This window comes from Capra hircus, chromosome 15 (assembly GCF_001704415.2).
Source record: "Capra hircus breed San Clemente chromosome 15, ASM170441v1, whole genome shotgun sequence".
Taxonomy (NCBI): Eukaryota; Metazoa; Chordata; class Mammalia; order Artiodactyla; family Bovidae; genus Capra; species Capra hircus.
Window position 1 is genome coordinate 50,147,646 of NC_030822.1, and position 18,588 is coordinate 50,166,233.

Consider the following 18,588-nt stretch of genomic DNA (forward strand, 5'->3'; position numbering starts at 1 on the left):
TACTTATTTATGGGTCTGCACCAGGTCTTAGCTGCAGCACATGGGATCTTATAGTTCTAATCTTACGCAAACTCTTACTTGAGGCATGTGGGACCTCGTTCCCTGACCAGGGATGGAACCTGGACCCCTGCATTGGGAGCACAGAGTCTTAGCCACTGGACCACCAGGGAAGTCCTGATACCCAAGTTTGAATTTTGATAGTCTACTGAAGGAATGACCTAACTGTTGATGATAACCCAACAGTAACAATGATTCCATCATGCTGTGACATCTGCAACATGTAGGGGGTGGGGGAAATATACTCTAAAATATTTACCATAACTCCTCTACCATGTTCCTTATACACAATGTCAACTTCCCAACTGGAGAAAGAGAATAAATACACCCTAACCTCTGCTGGTAGAGAAGGAAATGGCAACCCACTCCAGTATTCTTGCCCAGAATATCCCACGGACAGAGGAGGCTGGTGGGCTATAGTCCACAGGGTTGCTAAGAGTTGGGCATGACTCAGTGACTAAACCAACCAATCAATCTCTGCTAGGGGGTAGGTTCTCACTTTAAGACTCAATTTGTTACATGCAGATTCAAGACCTGGAAGGAATTATGGCTGAAGAGGGAGAAGGCAAAGCCAAGCATTGTGTGACCTGGAGCCTGGGATGCCCGGGGGCAGAGCTGAGGTCTCCTTACCACAGTTGGCTTCGTCGGAGTCATCGCCGCAGTCATCCATCCCATCACACTTCCAGATCAAACTGATGCACACTCCGTTCTGACACTGGAAGCTGAACTCGTCACACACCTTGTGGAACTCGGGGTCTCGGGCTAGGGAAGGAATCAACATACGTAAGTCCAGATTACTTCCACACTGGAGAGCTCAACATGGCACTGTTGTTTGGAAATAAGAGGCAAGAACAAAGGGCCTCTACCAAGAGATGGCCCAGCTGGAGGATTCCTCGAAAGCAAGTCAAAGGCCTACTGCTGCTGCTACTAAGTCACTTCAGTCGTGTCTGACTCTGTGTGACCCCATAGACGGCAGCCCACCAGGCTCCCTGTCCCTGGGATTCTCCAAGCAAGAACACTGGAGTGGGTTGCCATTTCCCTCTCCAGTGCATCAAAGTGAAAAGTGAAAGGGAAGTCGCTTAGTCGTGCCCAACTCTTTGCAACCCCATGGACTGCAGCCCACCAGGCTCCTCCATCCATGGGATTTTCCAGGCAAGAGTACCAGAGTCGGGTGCCATGGCCCTCTCCTGGTCCCCAGCAACTCAGACTGCAATAACATCTGCAGATAACGTCTTTAAAGGGGTAATTAAGCTAACGTGCGGTCATTACATTAGGATGGAGCCCTAATCTAACAGGACTGGTGTTCTCATAAACAGAGTAAGTGAAGACAGAGGATGGCCATTTACAAGCCAAGGAGAGGCGCCTCAGAGGAAACCAACCCTGCCGATACCTTAACCTCTGATCTGCAGCCCCCAGAACTGTGATTAACCCCCTAGGCTGTGGTCCTTTGTTTGGGGAGACCAAGCAGACTGATGCAAGTCCCCACTATCATGCAGGCAGGGCAATCTTGGGGACAGGGCTGCAGCCGTGAACGAGACAAGGACCTGCTCTCGGGCACACACAGAGAAGGCTAGCTGGTGGGGGGTGGGTGGGGGCAGGCCACAAAATAACTGCAGTGTGCAGAGTGGAGGTGAGTGGGGTACAGACACTGCGGCGAGGTGAGGGGGCCACTCCGGGGGCACAAGAAAGGCTGTGGAAGGAGGTGACACGTGGGCCAAGACCACTGTCAACCTTGATCCCCGCCTTGAGCTGTGCACCAAAAACTAACAAGCAGGCTTCCAAAGCAACCAAGGTGAGCCTTTCATTGAAAATGCAAGTCTGGACCCTCAGTGGAGACCTGAAAACTGGATGGAGGCACATGCCCAGGGTGGCCCCCCCGAGTCTCTCCAGCGCCCCCAACTCACAGCATCCTGCAAACTCCGGGTCCTCGTCGGAGCCGTCCCGGCACTGGATGATGCCGTCACAGACCATGGACTGGAAGAGGCACTGCTGGCGGTTCTTACACACGAAGTCCATGAAGCGAGTACACAGGGGCTCTGAAAGGGACCAGCGAGGGGAAGGGGTCGTGAGCCCCTGGAGCTGGGGACCTCATGGGCCACGGCAGAACACGCTCTGACCGGATGTGCAATTCAGGAGGTAATGGGCACCACCACCAACCACAAGCTTTGAGCAAACCCTGAGCTTCAGGACCACATTAAGCTCCCAGCACAACATGATGAGAGGTTTTACTGTCCTGTTTCCCAAATGAAGCACAGGGGACGGCAACATTATGTATTTTGCCAAGAGCACACGACTGATGAAGGTGGAGCCAAAACTGAAACCCAGAGCTGCCTGACATCACAGGCCACGATCTTAACCACTATCGACATAACACCGACTCTCGAATATGGGGCCTGGCAATCCCCTTCTATGAAGGATCGATGTTACCCACTGAACTGTACCTGCCACCAATTTATATGTTGAAGCCCTAATCTCCAACGTGACTGGATCTGGAGAAAGGGCAGTACTTTTTTTAATTAATTTTTTTTTGGCTGTGTCACATGCCATGTGGGATCTTAGTTCCCCAACCAGGGACTGAGCCTATGCCTCTCGCACTGGCAGCAGAGTCTTCACCACTGGACTTCCAAGAAGTTCCCTGATAGAGCTTTAAAGAGGAAATCCAGGCTAAGGGAGGTAGCTAAGGTTAAAAGGATCTATAGGAATAGTGTCCTTCTAAGCAGCACCAGAGATGCAGGCAAATAGGCCATGTGAGGACATGGGAAGGTGGCCTTTACGCCTGAATTGACACACTAACTCATCCTTGGATCTCTAGCTTGCTTTTCCCAAAGATGAGCACCACTGACCCCAGACTACCTTTCTGGGTCCAAAGAAAACACAGCATACAAAGTCACCGTGCCTAAAACTGTTAGCCGAGTGATAATCAGCAACTAGCAAAACCAATGAAGGAGGAGAAATAAGTGTCCAATTCCAGATCACTGGTCCATTCACAGGACAAACTGCAGCTGAACAGTGATGATCGTGGACACTGACCTAATTCCACGGCCACCCTCCACGGCCCCCTGCTTCCTCTCCTTCACCCAAGCCACGCCTCTCTGCTCCACCCCTCTCAGGGTCCTGGCAATGCAGGACCTGACGCAGGCAGGTACCAGGGGAGGAGAGGATTTAGCCCAACGTGAGGACTCACCGCAGTGCTGTTCGTCCGAGCCATCCGAGCAGTCGTGCAGACCGTCACAGTGTTTGCTGGATGGGATGCAGGTGCCGTTCGGGCAGCGGAACCCGTTGCACTTCTTCTCTGGAAAGTGGTTCAAGGAGCAGCAGAATGAGGAGACAGGCAGATATTCACATCACCGCGGCGCGGATATTTATACCCACATGTGTGTCTCCCTATGGAGGGCTATCACAATTACAGATACACACATACTCTGACCCAAGAATGTAATCTACACACATGAGTGAAAAATAACAGAGGAACCAGCTTATTCACTGCAGCACTGTTTGTAATAGACCGAAAGCCACCTACGGATCCATCCGCAGGGGACTGTGAAATGCTACTGTACACAGGAACACCAGACTGGCACAGAGAGGCTGAAGAAGCACTCGATGAACACATGTCCTAGACAGACAGTTATCTGAAAACCCAAGTACCAAAAACGTGCACAGCATGCTGCTGCTGCTGCTGAGTCGCTTCAGTCGTGTCCGACTCTGTGCGACCCCACAGACGGCAGCCCGCCAGGCTCCCCGTCCCTGGGACTCTCCAGGCAAGAACACTGGAGTGGGCTGCCATTTCCTTCTCCAATGCATGAAAAAGAAAAGTGAAAGTGAAGTCTCTCAGTCGTGTCCAACTCTTAGCAACGCCATGGTCTGCAGCCCACCAGGCTCCTCCAACCATGGATTTTCCAGGCAAGAGGACTGGAGTGGGGTGCCATTGCCTTCTCCAGCATGGCATGCTACATGTGTAAAAATAGCACAAGTACATGTCATATATTTAAATTTGCATGTATGCACAAAAATATTCTGAAAGGATACACAGCAAAGCGGGGAAACTGGCAGATGGGAGAAAAGCATTTACTGTTTAATCTCCTTATACTTTTCCATTGTGAACCACGTGAACGTGTTATCTACTCAAAACTTTTTTTTTTTTTTTTTTTTTTACGAAAAGTAAAATGAAAGCACCAATTAGATGGAAACAAAGAGGACATGAACCCTGATTTTATAGACCCTGGGGTTTTTAAGCTCTTACATCACTCACCATTTTATTTCTTCAGGAATTCTAAACCAAAGCCCCATAAATGTTAAGAGTCTTAGATTTTGCAGTTGGTGTAGAACTTTTACTACTAGGTCATCCATTCTCCTGAACAGAAAGCAACTGCCAGACATTTGGCTTAAGAATCACTTCTAGTAGGTCAGTTGTAAACCCAACTCTTGGCAGAATACTTTCAGGAGGATCAGGGATAAGGCAAGAAAATGTGTTTTAATCCTGTAAAAAGTCATCATCCCCAGGACATTGTTCAAAGGACATCAAAACAGAAACAGTGAATGAGTACCACGAGATGGGGAAATAGATTTCAGCATAAGAAGGCTTTTCAAAAATATACAATTTAAATTGTACAAGACAAGTTATCACTCACTCAAGTCAAAAGATAAAAATCAAGAGAGGCTTAGGGAAACATCCAATGTTACTAATGGAGATCCTTTTGGTATAATCACTTGGAAATAAAATCTGGAAACAACAAGAATCATGGAAATGGATCGGAACCTGTAATCCAGCACTTCCATATGAAGGGATATTCCCCAGGAAGTAGCATCTCAAGGGAAATCTAAGCCTTCATTTCCAAGGACACGAACAGTTTTTACAATACATGACAGGGCAAAATGGGCATTACCCCACCAGGGAGCGACTAAGTAAACTACGTCACAGCAATAATACAAAGAGGATGGGCATCTGCCATGAAAATGCTAACCACAGAAAAATACAGATGTATGGAAACAGCTTTAACACCGTGCCATGAAAAGAGCAGAACACACAGCAGCATGCAGACAGCGACTGCAGTTCCACGAAAGTTAGGGACGTGAGTGTGGAACAATAGCAAATATGGATATTGGCCTCTGCCCTTGGTTTCTGGCATAAGGCTCCTAATGAATAAATGTGCTCAGTCACTTAGTCGTGTCCGACTCTGTGGACCCATTGACGTAGCCTGTCAGGCTCCCCTACCTATGGAATTTTCCAGGCAAGGATACTGGTATGGGTTGCCACTCCTTCTCCAGGGGTTCTTTGTGACCCAGGGATCGAACCCACATCTCCTGGTTGGTAGGTGGGTTTTTTACTGCTGAGCCACCAAGGAAGTGTAGGATTAACACGTACACACTACCATATATAAAACAGAAAACTAAAAAGGACCTACTGTATAGCACAAGAAATTATACTCAAAATTCTGGAATAACCAGTTTGGAGAAAGAATCTGAAAAAGAATGCATATGTGTATATGTATCACCGAATCAAGCTTCCCTGGTGGCTCAGTGGTAAAGAATCTACCTTCCAAGCAGGAGACATGGGTTCGATCCCTGGGTTGGGAAGAACTCCTAGAGAATGGCAGCCCACTCCAGTGTTCTTGCCTGGAAAATCCCATGAACAGAGGAGCCTGATGGGCTACAGTCCACGGAGCTGAAAAGAGCTGGACACGACTTAGTGACTAAACGATGACAAAACAGAATCAGTTTGCTGTACACCTCAATCTAACACAACACTGTAAGTCAGCTATACGCCAATGTAAAATATGCATTTAATTTGGTGTGAAAAAGCATTTTATACATTATGTTTGTGCGGCAGCTATTTTATGCTTAATTTCCATTAACTATCTCAGAATCCTTCTTTAAATCAACTACACTGAAAAAGTTCTGACTTATGAGTATGGGTATCCATTTTCCCAAAGGACCATCACAGCAACCTCTCAGCCGTAAAGTATGCCATCTATACAGAAACTGCTGGCTAATTTCTGACAGAACACTGGTAATGTGACCCTACTTAATGTTCCAGGTGGGTTAGTGGCTTTCCCATTTCTTTTCTTGTTTTTATGGAGGCAACCTGCTTGCCCAAGAATTAAAATTACAGGACTTGCTGATGGCTCAGGGATAAAGAATCCACCTGCCAATGCAGGGGACACGGGTCCGATCCCTGGTCCGGGAAGATTCCTCAGGACGACTACACCTGTGTGCGCCACAATTACTAGAGGCCACGGGCAGCAACTGTGGAAACCCGCACGCCTAAAGCCTGTGCCCCAGAAAACAAAAGAAGCCACTGCAATGAGACGCCCATGCACCATAATAAAGAGCAGCCCCTGCTTGCCGCAACCAGAGAAAGGCTGTGCAAAGCAATCGAAGACCCAGTGCAGCCAAAAGTAAATAAATAAATAATAATAAATAATTAGAATCACATAGCCCAGGCCTACACGTTGAACAGCAGTGCCACACCGCAAGGGCGAGCTCACTAACGTGCACCAGGCACAGTGGGGACCCTGGTCCATCTCCTGGTCCATCCGTTGCCCCTCCTCCTGAACAGCAGACATGGGAGACGTGTGGGTTGGGGCCAAAGCGCCTGCACTCACCACAGTTGACCGGATCCTCGTCAGAGCCGTCCTGGCAATCCATGTCACCATCACACGCCCAGCGCTGGGGGATGCAGTGCCCGTTTCGACACTGGAAGTTGGAGGCCTCACAGGTGTGATAGATGGCTGCCAACGAAACAGGAGAGAAAAATGGTCAAGGCCTCCTTCACCTCCGCAGCCCCATCACCCTCAGCAGCCGACTGCAAAGGAGGTACGACGGGGTACTACTCTAAAGGCAGAATGCAGCCTCCTGAAGGGGCATCAGCTCGAGCCTTGGGGTTCATCAGTGTTACACAAGCACAGATGTACACGTTAAAAACTCGGTCACTTTCACAGCAACCTATGAGGTCAGGACTACTCCCCACTTACAGATAAGAACGAGGTTTAGGACTCTCAGAAGGTCCCCGAGAGTAATAAAGATAATGAAGTAATAGCACCAGGGCTGTCCAAGTCCAAAGCCTGTGCTTTCTCCAGTCCACTTGGGTACTTAATCTTCTCACTCCTCCAGACTCTGCTGGACAAGAACAGGTAGAGGGTGCTCGGGGCTCTGGGTCCTAGACCTGCTCCCGACACTGTAGGGACCTTGATGTCATCCTCTGCACTGATATCTAAGGAGCCCTGTAAGTTGTGAAAGGGCCTGATTTTATAATTCTAAATGAACTGCCCAGTTTCATAAGTGGAAAACCTCCCGTCCAAAGATGCATCTAAAATCACAAAGAAAGCAGGCCCAGAAACCTAGAATTCCTTAACTTTCTGGATAGCCAAGAGTGACGTCTACCAGCTAATATGACACGGCATCCTCTACAACCATTAAAAGAAAAAAAAATTAAAGTGCCAGGGAACCAGTCACTGTTATAACTGAACAGGCTCATTTGCATACACAGGCTGAGGCCACCTGAAAGTCATTTAGAAAATGTCAAAACTTCAGTCAGAGACTATTTCAGATGCATAATATCTGCCTGCAACCCAAGCAACACTACTGGCCGCCTTCTCCATCAGATTTTCCTTCCCTCCTCTGATGCAGAGAGCAATTTGTGTCTGTTCACTGCTGAATGCAAGCCAGGGCTGGCCTTGTTTGCAACCAGCATGAAATAACATAACCAAGACAGACTGGCTCTCTTGGTTGAACCGAGTGGACAGGGCGTCCTTGTGACAGGAGCAGGCAAAGCAAACAAAAGTGGGCTGTTGAGTGCAAACCACAGTTACCTATTCAGCTGAGATGGTTGGTAACAGTGACTCAAGGGTTGGGAAAATGGGCTTCCAATGCCATCTAGAATTGCTACTGCATTTGAGGCTATTTTGCGCAATAGTCTGAAATACAAACCCCCTGATTTTTCAAACCACTTTACAACAAAAGGTGGTCCATCATCTGTTGGCTTCTCAAAGACCAATGCTATGTCCAGTCACATGCAAATACATCTACTGGAAGTTTCAGTATTTTACAATATTAGCAGTCAGGATCCATTAAATATCTTTTTAAAATATACTTATCTCTGATAAGAAAGATAAATGTGTCCCTGCATGTTAGATGAGCTTTGCCCCAGTAACAGCCATTGCCTGGAATACTTCTGATTTATTGGTTTTACAAATCTGATAGCCCTTTAAAAAATTCCTCACCAAAGCCTTGCTCGCTATCATAAAAGATACTGTCACCTAAATCACTGCCACACTGAAATACTCACTATTATTCAGCCTATGGATTTCAACTGAAAACAATTTCTGAGTGCTAATGGAGTTTCCAAGTGGACAACGCTGAAGGGCATGTTTGACAGCTCCAGATTCTACCACTGATGCTGAGCTGAGAAAGACTAATTAATTTACACAATTTCATTCAAATGGCCAGGAAGGGCTGGAATGCTTAACATAGTCTCTTTTTCTGTCTTCTGAGTAACTTACTAGCTCTCTGACACTGAGTGTCTGATGAATGATCTATGTTCAATTGATAATATTTAACTGTAAGGATGAAAGAGATGGACTTTAAAATAGACTAAAGAATTTCAGGCAGATAAAAAAGAATCCTTTGCATAGCAAGGGTCCATCATGACCCTAAGAATAGAAGGGCTACTGGGGCAAATGATCATGAAATTAGAATATCAGAGTTTCTAATAAAGGCCATTATCCTCTGGCTTACTCTGACATGAACACATCTCTCCTGACTCAGCAAGACCCTATGTGACCCCCTGATCAAAAACATTAGCCGAATAAAAGCGGGGCAGAAGAGATGAGTTAATTACTGTGACAAGCACTGCCTTATTATAAAACACTGGACTCTTACAAAATGAAGGAGGAAAAAAAATGTTAGTGTCAACACAACCTGAATGATTAATAATGTAAAAAATAACGTAAAGCATAAAGGACAGTGAAAAATAAAAGGCAAATCTGGAAAAGAACCAATCAGAAATTCTAGATATAAAAAACAGAGTCATGGAAATAAAAACAGCTCAGTGGATGTGTGACATAGGAGATTAGATTCAGCTGAAAAGAGGACTGTTGAACAGGAAAAGAAATCTGAGGAAGTAACTCAGAGTCATAAGGAGACAGAAAATCTAAAAACCAAAGGCATAAATATCAGGATGAGGAAGTCCAGCGAAGGGCTGATAGCTGCTGCTAACAAGGCAAGACGAAGTAGCTAACAGACACAGCAGAAAAGACAGTTGGCTGCAGCTGCCTAGAACTGATGAAAAACATAAATCCTCAGATTTTAGGACGGCGACAAACAGGATAAATGAAAATAATTTCACGCCTAGGTAGGTGAAACTGAGCAGCAAACAAAATATAAAAAAACCTAAAGGCAACTAGAGAGAAAAGAACGTCCGTTATTACTGGAACAGATAATCTGGCAGGAGAATTGAAATCAGCACAAAAGAGGCCAGAAAGAAATGGAATGATTCCACCAAAATACTTAGGAAAAATTACTACAAATCTAGAAAACCAGATGCATCAATTTCAGTGTTGAGAACGAAACAAAGACATGGTTATAGGAACAAAACTTTTAAGTTTACGACTCATAGACTCTGCTATGAAACGCTGAAGGATGAACACAGGCAGGAAGCAGTAAACACAGGAAGGGGAAGTGACCGACGCATAGGCACCTATACATAAGTGTGGTTACTAAACGATAATAACGATGCCTGATTTTAGGATTTTAAACGTAAAATTAAACTATGAAGTATTTCGCGGTTTTATTTGGGGGTGGGGTGCGATGGGGGCCATACCATGCAGCACGTGGGTTCCTAGTTCCCCGACTAGGGACTGAGTCCGAGCTCCCTGCACTGGAAAGGTGGAGTCTCAACCACTGGACCAACCTCCAAGGAAGTCCACGTGTTTTAAAATACTAAATATATACTGAGTTCGTCAATACTGACATTATGGGCAGAGACTGGAATCAAGGCAGGTCCAGGAGGGGGAAAGATATCAGGAATATGCATAAGATGTCTAGGGCAACAGCTAAAAAAACAGAAATGAAATGTTTAAGTTCCAAATCAATGCAGGGGGGAATAAAAGGCTCAAATCCATGGAAAGCAAAACAAGGGAGGGGAAGAGCCACAAAAAGGCCCAGTACAGACCATGCATGAGAGCTGAAGCCCACAGGAAGTCAGCAGGCCCTGACCCATTTCTTTGGCTCTGCACGTGACTTAACTTACTAGGCCAGGAAACGAAGCAACCACACAATGAGCGCACATACTACCTCCAGCTAATCTACGGATAAGATGGACAATCTCCTTTATAAGGGTTTGGAAGCACAGCCATTGGAATGAGGCTGCAGTGGCTGTGTAGGCACTCTGCATTTCCCCACGCAGTCCTGCCAGAGGAAACCAGAGATAAAACCAGGGTCAGTGACCAGCCTACCCACAGAAATGAAGTTCTTAATCCACTGTGGAAGACCAGCTCATGCAGCTGAAACGCAAGTTTGACTAATGTGGTTGTGCTAATAATATGTCCAGTCATCATGAAACTTACAAATGGAAATGCCCAGAGGCACCTCTCTAATTTATCAATCAATGATCCACCCAAACCCAAAGCTGCCAAACAGCCCTTGTGTGCTTTCTGGGCTGATGGCGGTTTCTTCCGAGACCTTGTTTATCCCTCCTTCTGCGAGCCAGGCTTTCAAAGAAAGCAATACATGCAGTCTTTCCAGAAGCAGAGGGGCACACAACAAGGCTGTGCCAGAGAGGACACAGGAATGGGGAGTTTACGAGGTGGGCAGGAATCTGGTAACATCACAGATCACCCAGTGTGATATACTTGGCCTTTGAGTAGGTCCATTTATTCCTTAAAGCCACATAAGGTCACCTCTAAAATAAAACGGACCAATCAACAAAGGTTCTCGGAACTGGGCATTGGGAGAACATAAAGGAGTATATGCAGAGCACATCATGAGAAACGCTGGACTGGAAGAAACACAAGCTGGAATCAAGATTGCTGGGAGAAATATCAATAACCTCAGATATGCAGATGACACCACCCTTATGGCAGAAAGTGAAGAGGAGTTAAAAAGCCTCTTGATGAAAGTGAAAGAGAGCAAAAAAGTTGGCTTAAAGCTCAACATTCAGAAAACAAAGATCATGGCATCCGGTCCCATCACTTTATGGGAAATAGATGGGGAAACAGTGGAAACAGTGTCAGACTTTATTTTTTGGGGCTCCCAAATCACTGCAGATGGTGACTGCAGCCATGAAATTATAAGATGCTTAACTCCTTGGAAGGAAAGTTATGACCAACCTAGATAGCATATTGAAAAGCAGAGACATTACTTTGCCAACAAAGGTCCATCTAGTCAAGGCTATGGTTTTTCCTGTGGTCATGTATGGATATGAGAGTTGGACTGTGAAGAAGGCTGAGCGCCAAAGAATTGATGCTTTTGAACTGTGGTGTTGGAGAAGACTCTTGAGAGTCCCTTGGACTGCAAGGAGATCCAACCAGTCCATTCTGAAGGAGATCAACCCTGGGATTTCTTTGGAAGGAATGATGCAAAAGCTGAAACTCCAGTACTTTGGCCACCTCATGAGAAGAACTGACTCACTGGAAAAGACTCTGATGCTGGGAGGGATCGGGGGCAGGAGGAGAAGGGGATGACAGAGGATGAGATGGCTGGATGGCATCACGGACTCGATGGACGTGAGTCTGAGTGAACTCCGGGAGATGGTGATGGACAGGGAGGCCTGGCGTGGTGCGATTCATGGGGTCACAAACAGTCGGACACGACTGAGCAACTGAACTGAACTGAACTGAAAGGAGTAAAAGATCATTTCTGTCCTTCACAAACCAAATCTAAACCAAAGCAGACCACAAGAGTGGGATATAATAGCAGATCTACTTTTTTCTTTTTTGCTTTTAGAAATTAGGAAGCATGCTCTGAGACTCCGGCTGCCGGACAGTATAGGAACTGCCAGGATACTGCTGGGGTAAGGACAATTAAGATATGGGAATGAGGCACTTTCCTGGTGGGCCAGTGATTAGGACTTTGCCTTACAATATAGCAGGTGCAGGTTTGATCCCTGGTCAGAGAACTAGGATCCCATGTGGCCAAAAAAGCGAAACATGGGACAGAAGCAGTGTTGTAGCAGATTTAATAAAGACTTTAAAAAAAGGTCCACAACAACAAAAAATCTTTAAGAAAAAAAAAAGGAATGAAAAGTGATTTAATTTGCAAGCATGAAGATCCATTAACAATAGATGGCAAAAGGAAGCCTGAAATACCAGATCTGCCCTCACTTGCCACAAAAGGGTGAAAGGAAATATCGTTATCCCCATCACTGGTGGGATTTAAGGTAGACTTGAGCAACAATTTCTAAAGGAGGGTGCAGAGAAAATTTACCCATCAGCTAGTAGGGTTTGTTTTTCTGCCTCTACAACTGCCCCAACTCCTTGCTCTCCCCGATTCCATCATAATGTACATGCCCTTGTTTGTTCATTCATTCATTCACAAAAAAATAGTGGCGTGAACATGAGTGAACCTAACACCAGCAGAATAATTAGAATCTCAGACCACTCAGCCTTCTTTTCATAGTCTCCTGCTGTTTCCAACTTTATCTTTAATGAAATCTTACCCCAAACAGGTGCAAGCACAATTTAAGTTTTCACTGTTTAGGGAACATCTTGATGCTCCACTCCTAAAACATGAGCTAGTTCACTGCTCCTCAACGTATGGTCCCCAGACCAGGGGCCAGTCTGTAAACTCTTTGCTACTGTTCCTAGGAAAATAAACTTGAGCCAAAATGTAAAACAACTGTATCACTCATGACATTGCTCAGTTAATATTCTTCCATAGCAAGACTTTCTCAATGAAGGAAGCAAAGAGCTGGTAACATTTTGGCACAAGGTGATCACAGACCAGCTCTTCGTTTCTAAGGTCCATTTCTTAGAGACTTGATTCTGTGATCATGTAGGGCGGTAATGCTGCCCACTATATGAACAGGTTAAGTGCAGCTCAGGGAGGCCAGGAAATACTGACCAGTACAGTTGGCTTCATCAGACCAGTCCCTGCAGTCGTTGTCCCCATCGCACACCCAGGAGGAGCGGATGCACATGCCAGAGCTGCAGCCGTATTCGTCACTCCGACACTGGTGCATTTCTGCAGGTGAGACCACAGACAAGGGTGTGAGCGCAAAAGCTTGCTCAGAATTCTGTCTCTTATGTCAGGGCTCCTGGTAGGTAGAGATGCACCCGATATCCCCACCATCCCTGATGATCCAGAATGCACGGAGGAAGACTTAAACCAGGGATGGAAAATCATGAGGAATGGTGCCCAAGTAGAGTTGGCCCTCTGGACCTGTAGGTTCTGCATCCATGGATTAAACGAACCATGCACCGTACATTTCCCAGGTAGCTGAGTGATAAAGCATCTGCCTGCCCAACAGGAAACTCAAGTTCAGTCCCTGGATTGGGAAGATGCCCTGGAGTAGGAAATGGCAACCCACTCCAGTATTCTTGCCAGGAAAATCCCATGGACAGAGAAGCCTGGCAGGTACAGTCCATGGGGCCACAAAGAGTCAGACTCGATCTAGTGACTAAACAATAAACAACAGCATTGGGTACTACGATTATGATCCATGGCTGGGTGAATCTGTGGATGCAGAATCCGTGGACATGGAGGGCCTTGGGCACCCATGGATTTCGGAACCTGTGGTGGGTCCTGGCACTGATGCCCTGTGGACACCCAGGGACAATGGTAGTGCACTGTGAATGGGGCACAGGTGTGCTGAGATCCTGACACCTCACACTCAGGGCCTCTAGGTCACAAAGGTATTGTCCATTTATCTTGGTACACTTTACAAATATTTTCTATGCTTCCCTTGATGGGCAAAAGGTTGGGGAAGCAATGCTCTGGTTGCCCAGAAAGCCACAATTTCAGAAGACTTCTAGAGACAGAGCCTGCGGTTTCAGAAAAGGAGTGATGAGAACCTCAAAAGTGCAGATCCATGTGAGGTGCTCAGGTCAGGAAAATTAAGACCAGCGCTGAGCTCTCTGAATGGAGAGGCTGGGGACTGTCCATGAGCATAGCTCCAGGGATGCTGGCCGGTGGGCTGTCTCAGGAAGGGTGGAGGCTGGAGGCAAATGAACCCGCGCAGCCTGCCCAAGACAGGAAAGGCAGCTCTACTGGCAGAATCTTATGTAGACCCTGAGGACAGCAGCAACACAGGACTTTCCCATGGAACTGTAAAGAGTCCAGGAAAACAGGAGTAGCCGAGACGACTGGGGTCCCAGGGTGGCGGCCTCAGGAAGAGAGGCTGATGGTGAACTGGGGAAGCAGATATTCATGGGGACACCGTCTGGAGACTCTCAGAGAGGACCTGGATCTGAGGAGGGGACCACCTGAGACCCCAAGGTGGATTCAGGATGCACCAGCCTGAACAGGCCACAAGCAGAGACTCTGAGGGACAGACACTGTTTAATGGTCAAATGTGTGTCCAGTGACGGGCTGAGAGGACACCTGATAAATGCGTGACCACGTGCTGATTCCTCCTTGAGAGAGCAAAGCCGGCCACACAGCTGGGCCCTCTGAGTGCAGACGGGACAAGGGAAGGATGAAGGGAAGAGTGTGAACCCCAAGGACTGTTTCCTGGAAATTTGTGTTTTACAAAAATGAAGGAAAATGATATAACCACCCCCAAAAAACTGCTCTGAGGGTTCCCCTTATTTCAGTCCCAGTGAATCAAACCCCTGCCTGTGGTGACTCAGGCCCCATCCGGAAGCACAGGCCCAGCTGGACCGGACATGCCCCTGTGGACAGACAGGGACCCCATGGGGCCTCGCTGGCCCTTCATAGTGGTGGGGTCAGCGTCTGGGCCCAGGCTGGCCCCCTCCAGGCTGGGGCACTCTGTTACCTCCCACAGTGATTAGCAGCTACGGGCTTGGAACCAGAGCCCGTCAACTAACACAGGCCTCCTACAACCGACAGGAGAGGAGTATGCAAGAAGAATTCCAATTCCCTTTTCTGACACAAACTAACAGTATCCCCCTGAACAAGCCCCCGGACCTCTGTGGACCTCCGTCGTTTCACCTGGAAATCAAAGGACTGAAGTAGAAAATCCCACCACTGCTTCAGTTCCAACACACCATTTTCCTAAATAAAAATTTCCATCCAGAAAACAGGTGCTCAAATAATGTTTGTGCTATCTGCTGACTTCTAACAGGGTTTCCTGAATTACATGAGTTTAAAAAAAAAGGATTCACAAAGGTATAGCTCTGGGTCTACAAGAAGCTCATCTCACAGCCACCTAGAAATGTGGGCTAAGGCTGTAGAGCCATCAATAAAGGCCTGAATTCATTTAGGAATCTTCCCTAGTCTTACACGCGTGTGCACAGCAGCACTGCAGAATGAAGTTCTATCCCCTTATGAATGAATCACTCCTACCATGTGTACGGAGCTGGCCGTGCAGCTGACATTACAAATCCCACAATGATGTTCAGAAACCCTCCCTTTCCAACCCTCCCCATGAGCAAGAGCGCGGCCCCTTCTGAACGTCATGCCCCCTTACCACAGTGACTTTCATCGCTATTGTCGCCACAGTCATCCTCAAGGTCACACTTGTAGGAGAGGGGGATACAGGTCCCGGACTCGTGGCAGCGGAACTGCGTGTCCAGGTCACAGACGGTGGTTGCTAAGATGCGAAAGAGAGACAACAGGCTCAGTAGATCCAATCAGCTCCCCCCAGACATCCCACTGGAAAGTGAAGGAAGCAGGTTTCCATTGTAATATCAATTTCAACAACAGAACTGAAACCTCAACGTACAGAAAAATGTAACTGCGTGATAGCCTGAAATTTACAGCCAAGGGACATAAAGGCCTGTCCTTTCATGGATGGCTTCCAGATGTCAACGGGGCTGGGGAAAGTGAGAAGCCGTCATCTAGCTGGGAGATGGTGTGATGTGCTAGATAAGCCCCTAGGACCACCCCCACAGATGTGACGGTGTCTTTCTAAATAACTGGCAGATATACCATTATCCGGAAAACTACCTTTAGGAAGCCCACTTTCACCCACAAAGCTGGCCCCTCACCATACAGATGACAGGGAGGGTGGAAAGTCCTACAGCAGGAGCAGGGGCCCTGCAGTCAGGCGGGACTGGTTTCAAATCTTGGCTCTATTTCTTCCTTCAGAAATTAATCTTAACCTCCCCGAGCCTCCGTTTCCTCCGCAGGAAAAGGAAGATAAGGTAATGTGAGCAGGTGCTTGCGATGACAAACAAGACGAGAGATGGGGATTAATGCTACCGCCCACAATTCACTCTACCCACCCCTCTGGGCCTCTGTTCCTGCTACTGTGAAATGGAGACAATACCTACCCTCCTGGCATTATTATGAAAGTCAATAAGGAAACAACTCTGGGACCAGTGCCCATCATTAGGATGAAATACTATGGGCTCTAAACAAATCCAACTTCTCTTCCCATCCATCCTCACGCCCTTCTGCTCAGAACATGAACATAGTTTCTCCCTCTTCTCAATAGAAATGATCCAGGTTTAGGCATAAGCCATAGAACTCTGAAGAAACGGCTTCAGGAAAGAAGGCTGCTCCCAGGAATAGAACAGAATCCTGCAAAAAAGTGGGGCGGAGCGGGGGGAGTGGGGGGCAGTGGCAGGAAGTGAGAAGCAGGTGGCAACCCCGCAATCAGACGTCCCTGGCAGCTCTTATTTGAGGCTCCATTTCTTCTCCATAATTGAGCTCATGGTGGGAGGCAGGGGATGAATGCAAAAATGACGAGACTGCAGGGGATTTACGTCAAAACCCCCAGTGCCTGACAATCACCCAGGGCAGGAGCCTGCCGAAGAGGAAAGGGGATCTGCCAACAGAATCCCTCCCATACCTGCCTCTATCTCCACGCCTCTTCTCTTCCCTGGCAGCTGACAGGAGTGGGGGGGGCCTCGCTTAACTTCCAGACAGCGCTGCCCAGCCATGGCCTGACCCCTCCTATAGCCCTGCCTGGACCAGCATGCCCCTCGCCTCCTCCTCTCACCTCTTCCTTGATGACAGAGGCCCTCAGGAAAGCTCAGATGAGCACTGCTCTCCTGGCTCCGAGGCTCCACATTTCAGCCCCTGCATCCCTCACCTCCACCACATCTGACTAAGTCGGGACCCGAGCACACGGAATCATGAGAAAGCAGAGCAGAACTGATGCTTTCAAACTGTGGTGCTAGGAAGACTCTTGAGAGTCCCTTGGACTGCAAGGAGATCAAACTAGTCCATCCTAAAGGGAATCAACTCTGAATATTCATTGGAAGGACCGATGCTGAAGCTGAAGCTCCAATACTTTGGCCACCTGATGCCAACAGTGATTTACTGGAAAAGACCCTGATGCTGGGAAAGATTGAGGATAAGAGGAAAAGGGGACGACACAGGACAAGATGGTTGGATGGCATCATCGACTCAATGGACAGGAGTTTGAGCAAATTCCAGGTGATAGTGAAGGACAGGAAGGCCTGGGGTGCTGCAGCCCATGGGATTGCAAAGAGTCCGACAAGTCTCAGGGTCTTGAGAGGGTCAATTGCAGCTAACATTTGCACCAAACCAGGAGGAGGGCAGAGCTGGCTGCAAAATCCAGCCCTAGGAGAAGCTTAAACTCTTCAGGGAACCCTGCGAGCTCAGGGGCTGGTGGGGAGGAGATGGAGGGAAACTTCCTAGCGAAACACTGAACCAACAGGAGAGCCCACCACGTACATCCAGTAGAAACCAAAGCCCAGGGACCCAAAGAGGAACCCCTCGCCAACGGACAGGAGGCCATTCAATTCATAGCTCTCTGCCTCCACTATGTCTCATCACGTCTGGTCAATTTTCTTGTAACGGGTTAATTCTAAGATGTGTCTCCTTGCCCACCCTGTTCCGTAACAAACTCCTTTCTAGCATCTGCTCTAACGATGTTAATATTAACTCATGTTTTCAAGGAGCTTTGGCTACTTCCTCACAAATGGCACACCTTCCTGAGACCCTGGTCAGTAGAGGAGGTTTGATCAATGCTCCTTTTGCAAAAAAGAAGAATACACAGAGAGGCTACCGCTCTCTAAATTAATTAGATTTTTATCTAATACTCCTCTCCCTGGGGATGAAAGGCGGCCTCTGAAGCCAAGGAGAAATGATTAAGGAAGGTTTGGTAATAACCTCCTACACGCTAGGAAAGGCAATTCAAGGGATTGCAAGGCCCGGGTGAGCTGAACAAGTTGACTGCTTCTAAAGCGGCTTTCTGGGAGGAGCAGCATGGGAACTGGCCCAGGCTCTGCAGATAGCTGGCAAAATGACATCCACCAGGGGCAAGGGGGTACGAGACAGGACCCAGCCACTAATCTGTGCTTACAACACAAAATGATAAATGAGCTTATGGATTTCCAAAGGCAAATATTTAAAAGAGAAGGCTTCAGATGGGTGTCTGGCTTCCCTTCTCTGGCCTTTCTTCCATCTCATCCATTCTGCCCACGTCTTAGCTTTCCAAAGGCA

At 47.5% G+C, this 18,588-nt stretch overlaps 1 protein-coding gene across 2 annotated transcripts in view; it reads right to left on the bottom strand.

Moving 5' to 3' along the window:
- SORL1 (sortilin related receptor 1) overlaps window positions 1-18,588 on the bottom strand; it is a 166,365-nt gene that overhangs the window by 38,303 nt on the left and 109,474 nt on the right. For both annotated transcript variants that reach the window (XM_018059638.1, XM_018059640.1), the window contains exons 24-29: window positions 15,641-15,763; window positions 13,114-13,233; window positions 6,660-6,785; window positions 3,242-3,349; window positions 1,962-2,093; window positions 688-819 (exon numbers count right to left, since the gene is read on the bottom strand). In XM_018059638.1, the coding sequence (XP_017915127.1) occupies window positions 688-819; window positions 1,962-2,093; window positions 3,242-3,349; window positions 6,660-6,785; window positions 13,114-13,233; window positions 15,641-15,763 (741 nt within the window). The remainder of the gene's footprint in view (window positions 1-687; window positions 820-1,961; window positions 2,094-3,241; window positions 3,350-6,659; window positions 6,786-13,113; window positions 13,234-15,640; window positions 15,764-18,588) is intronic.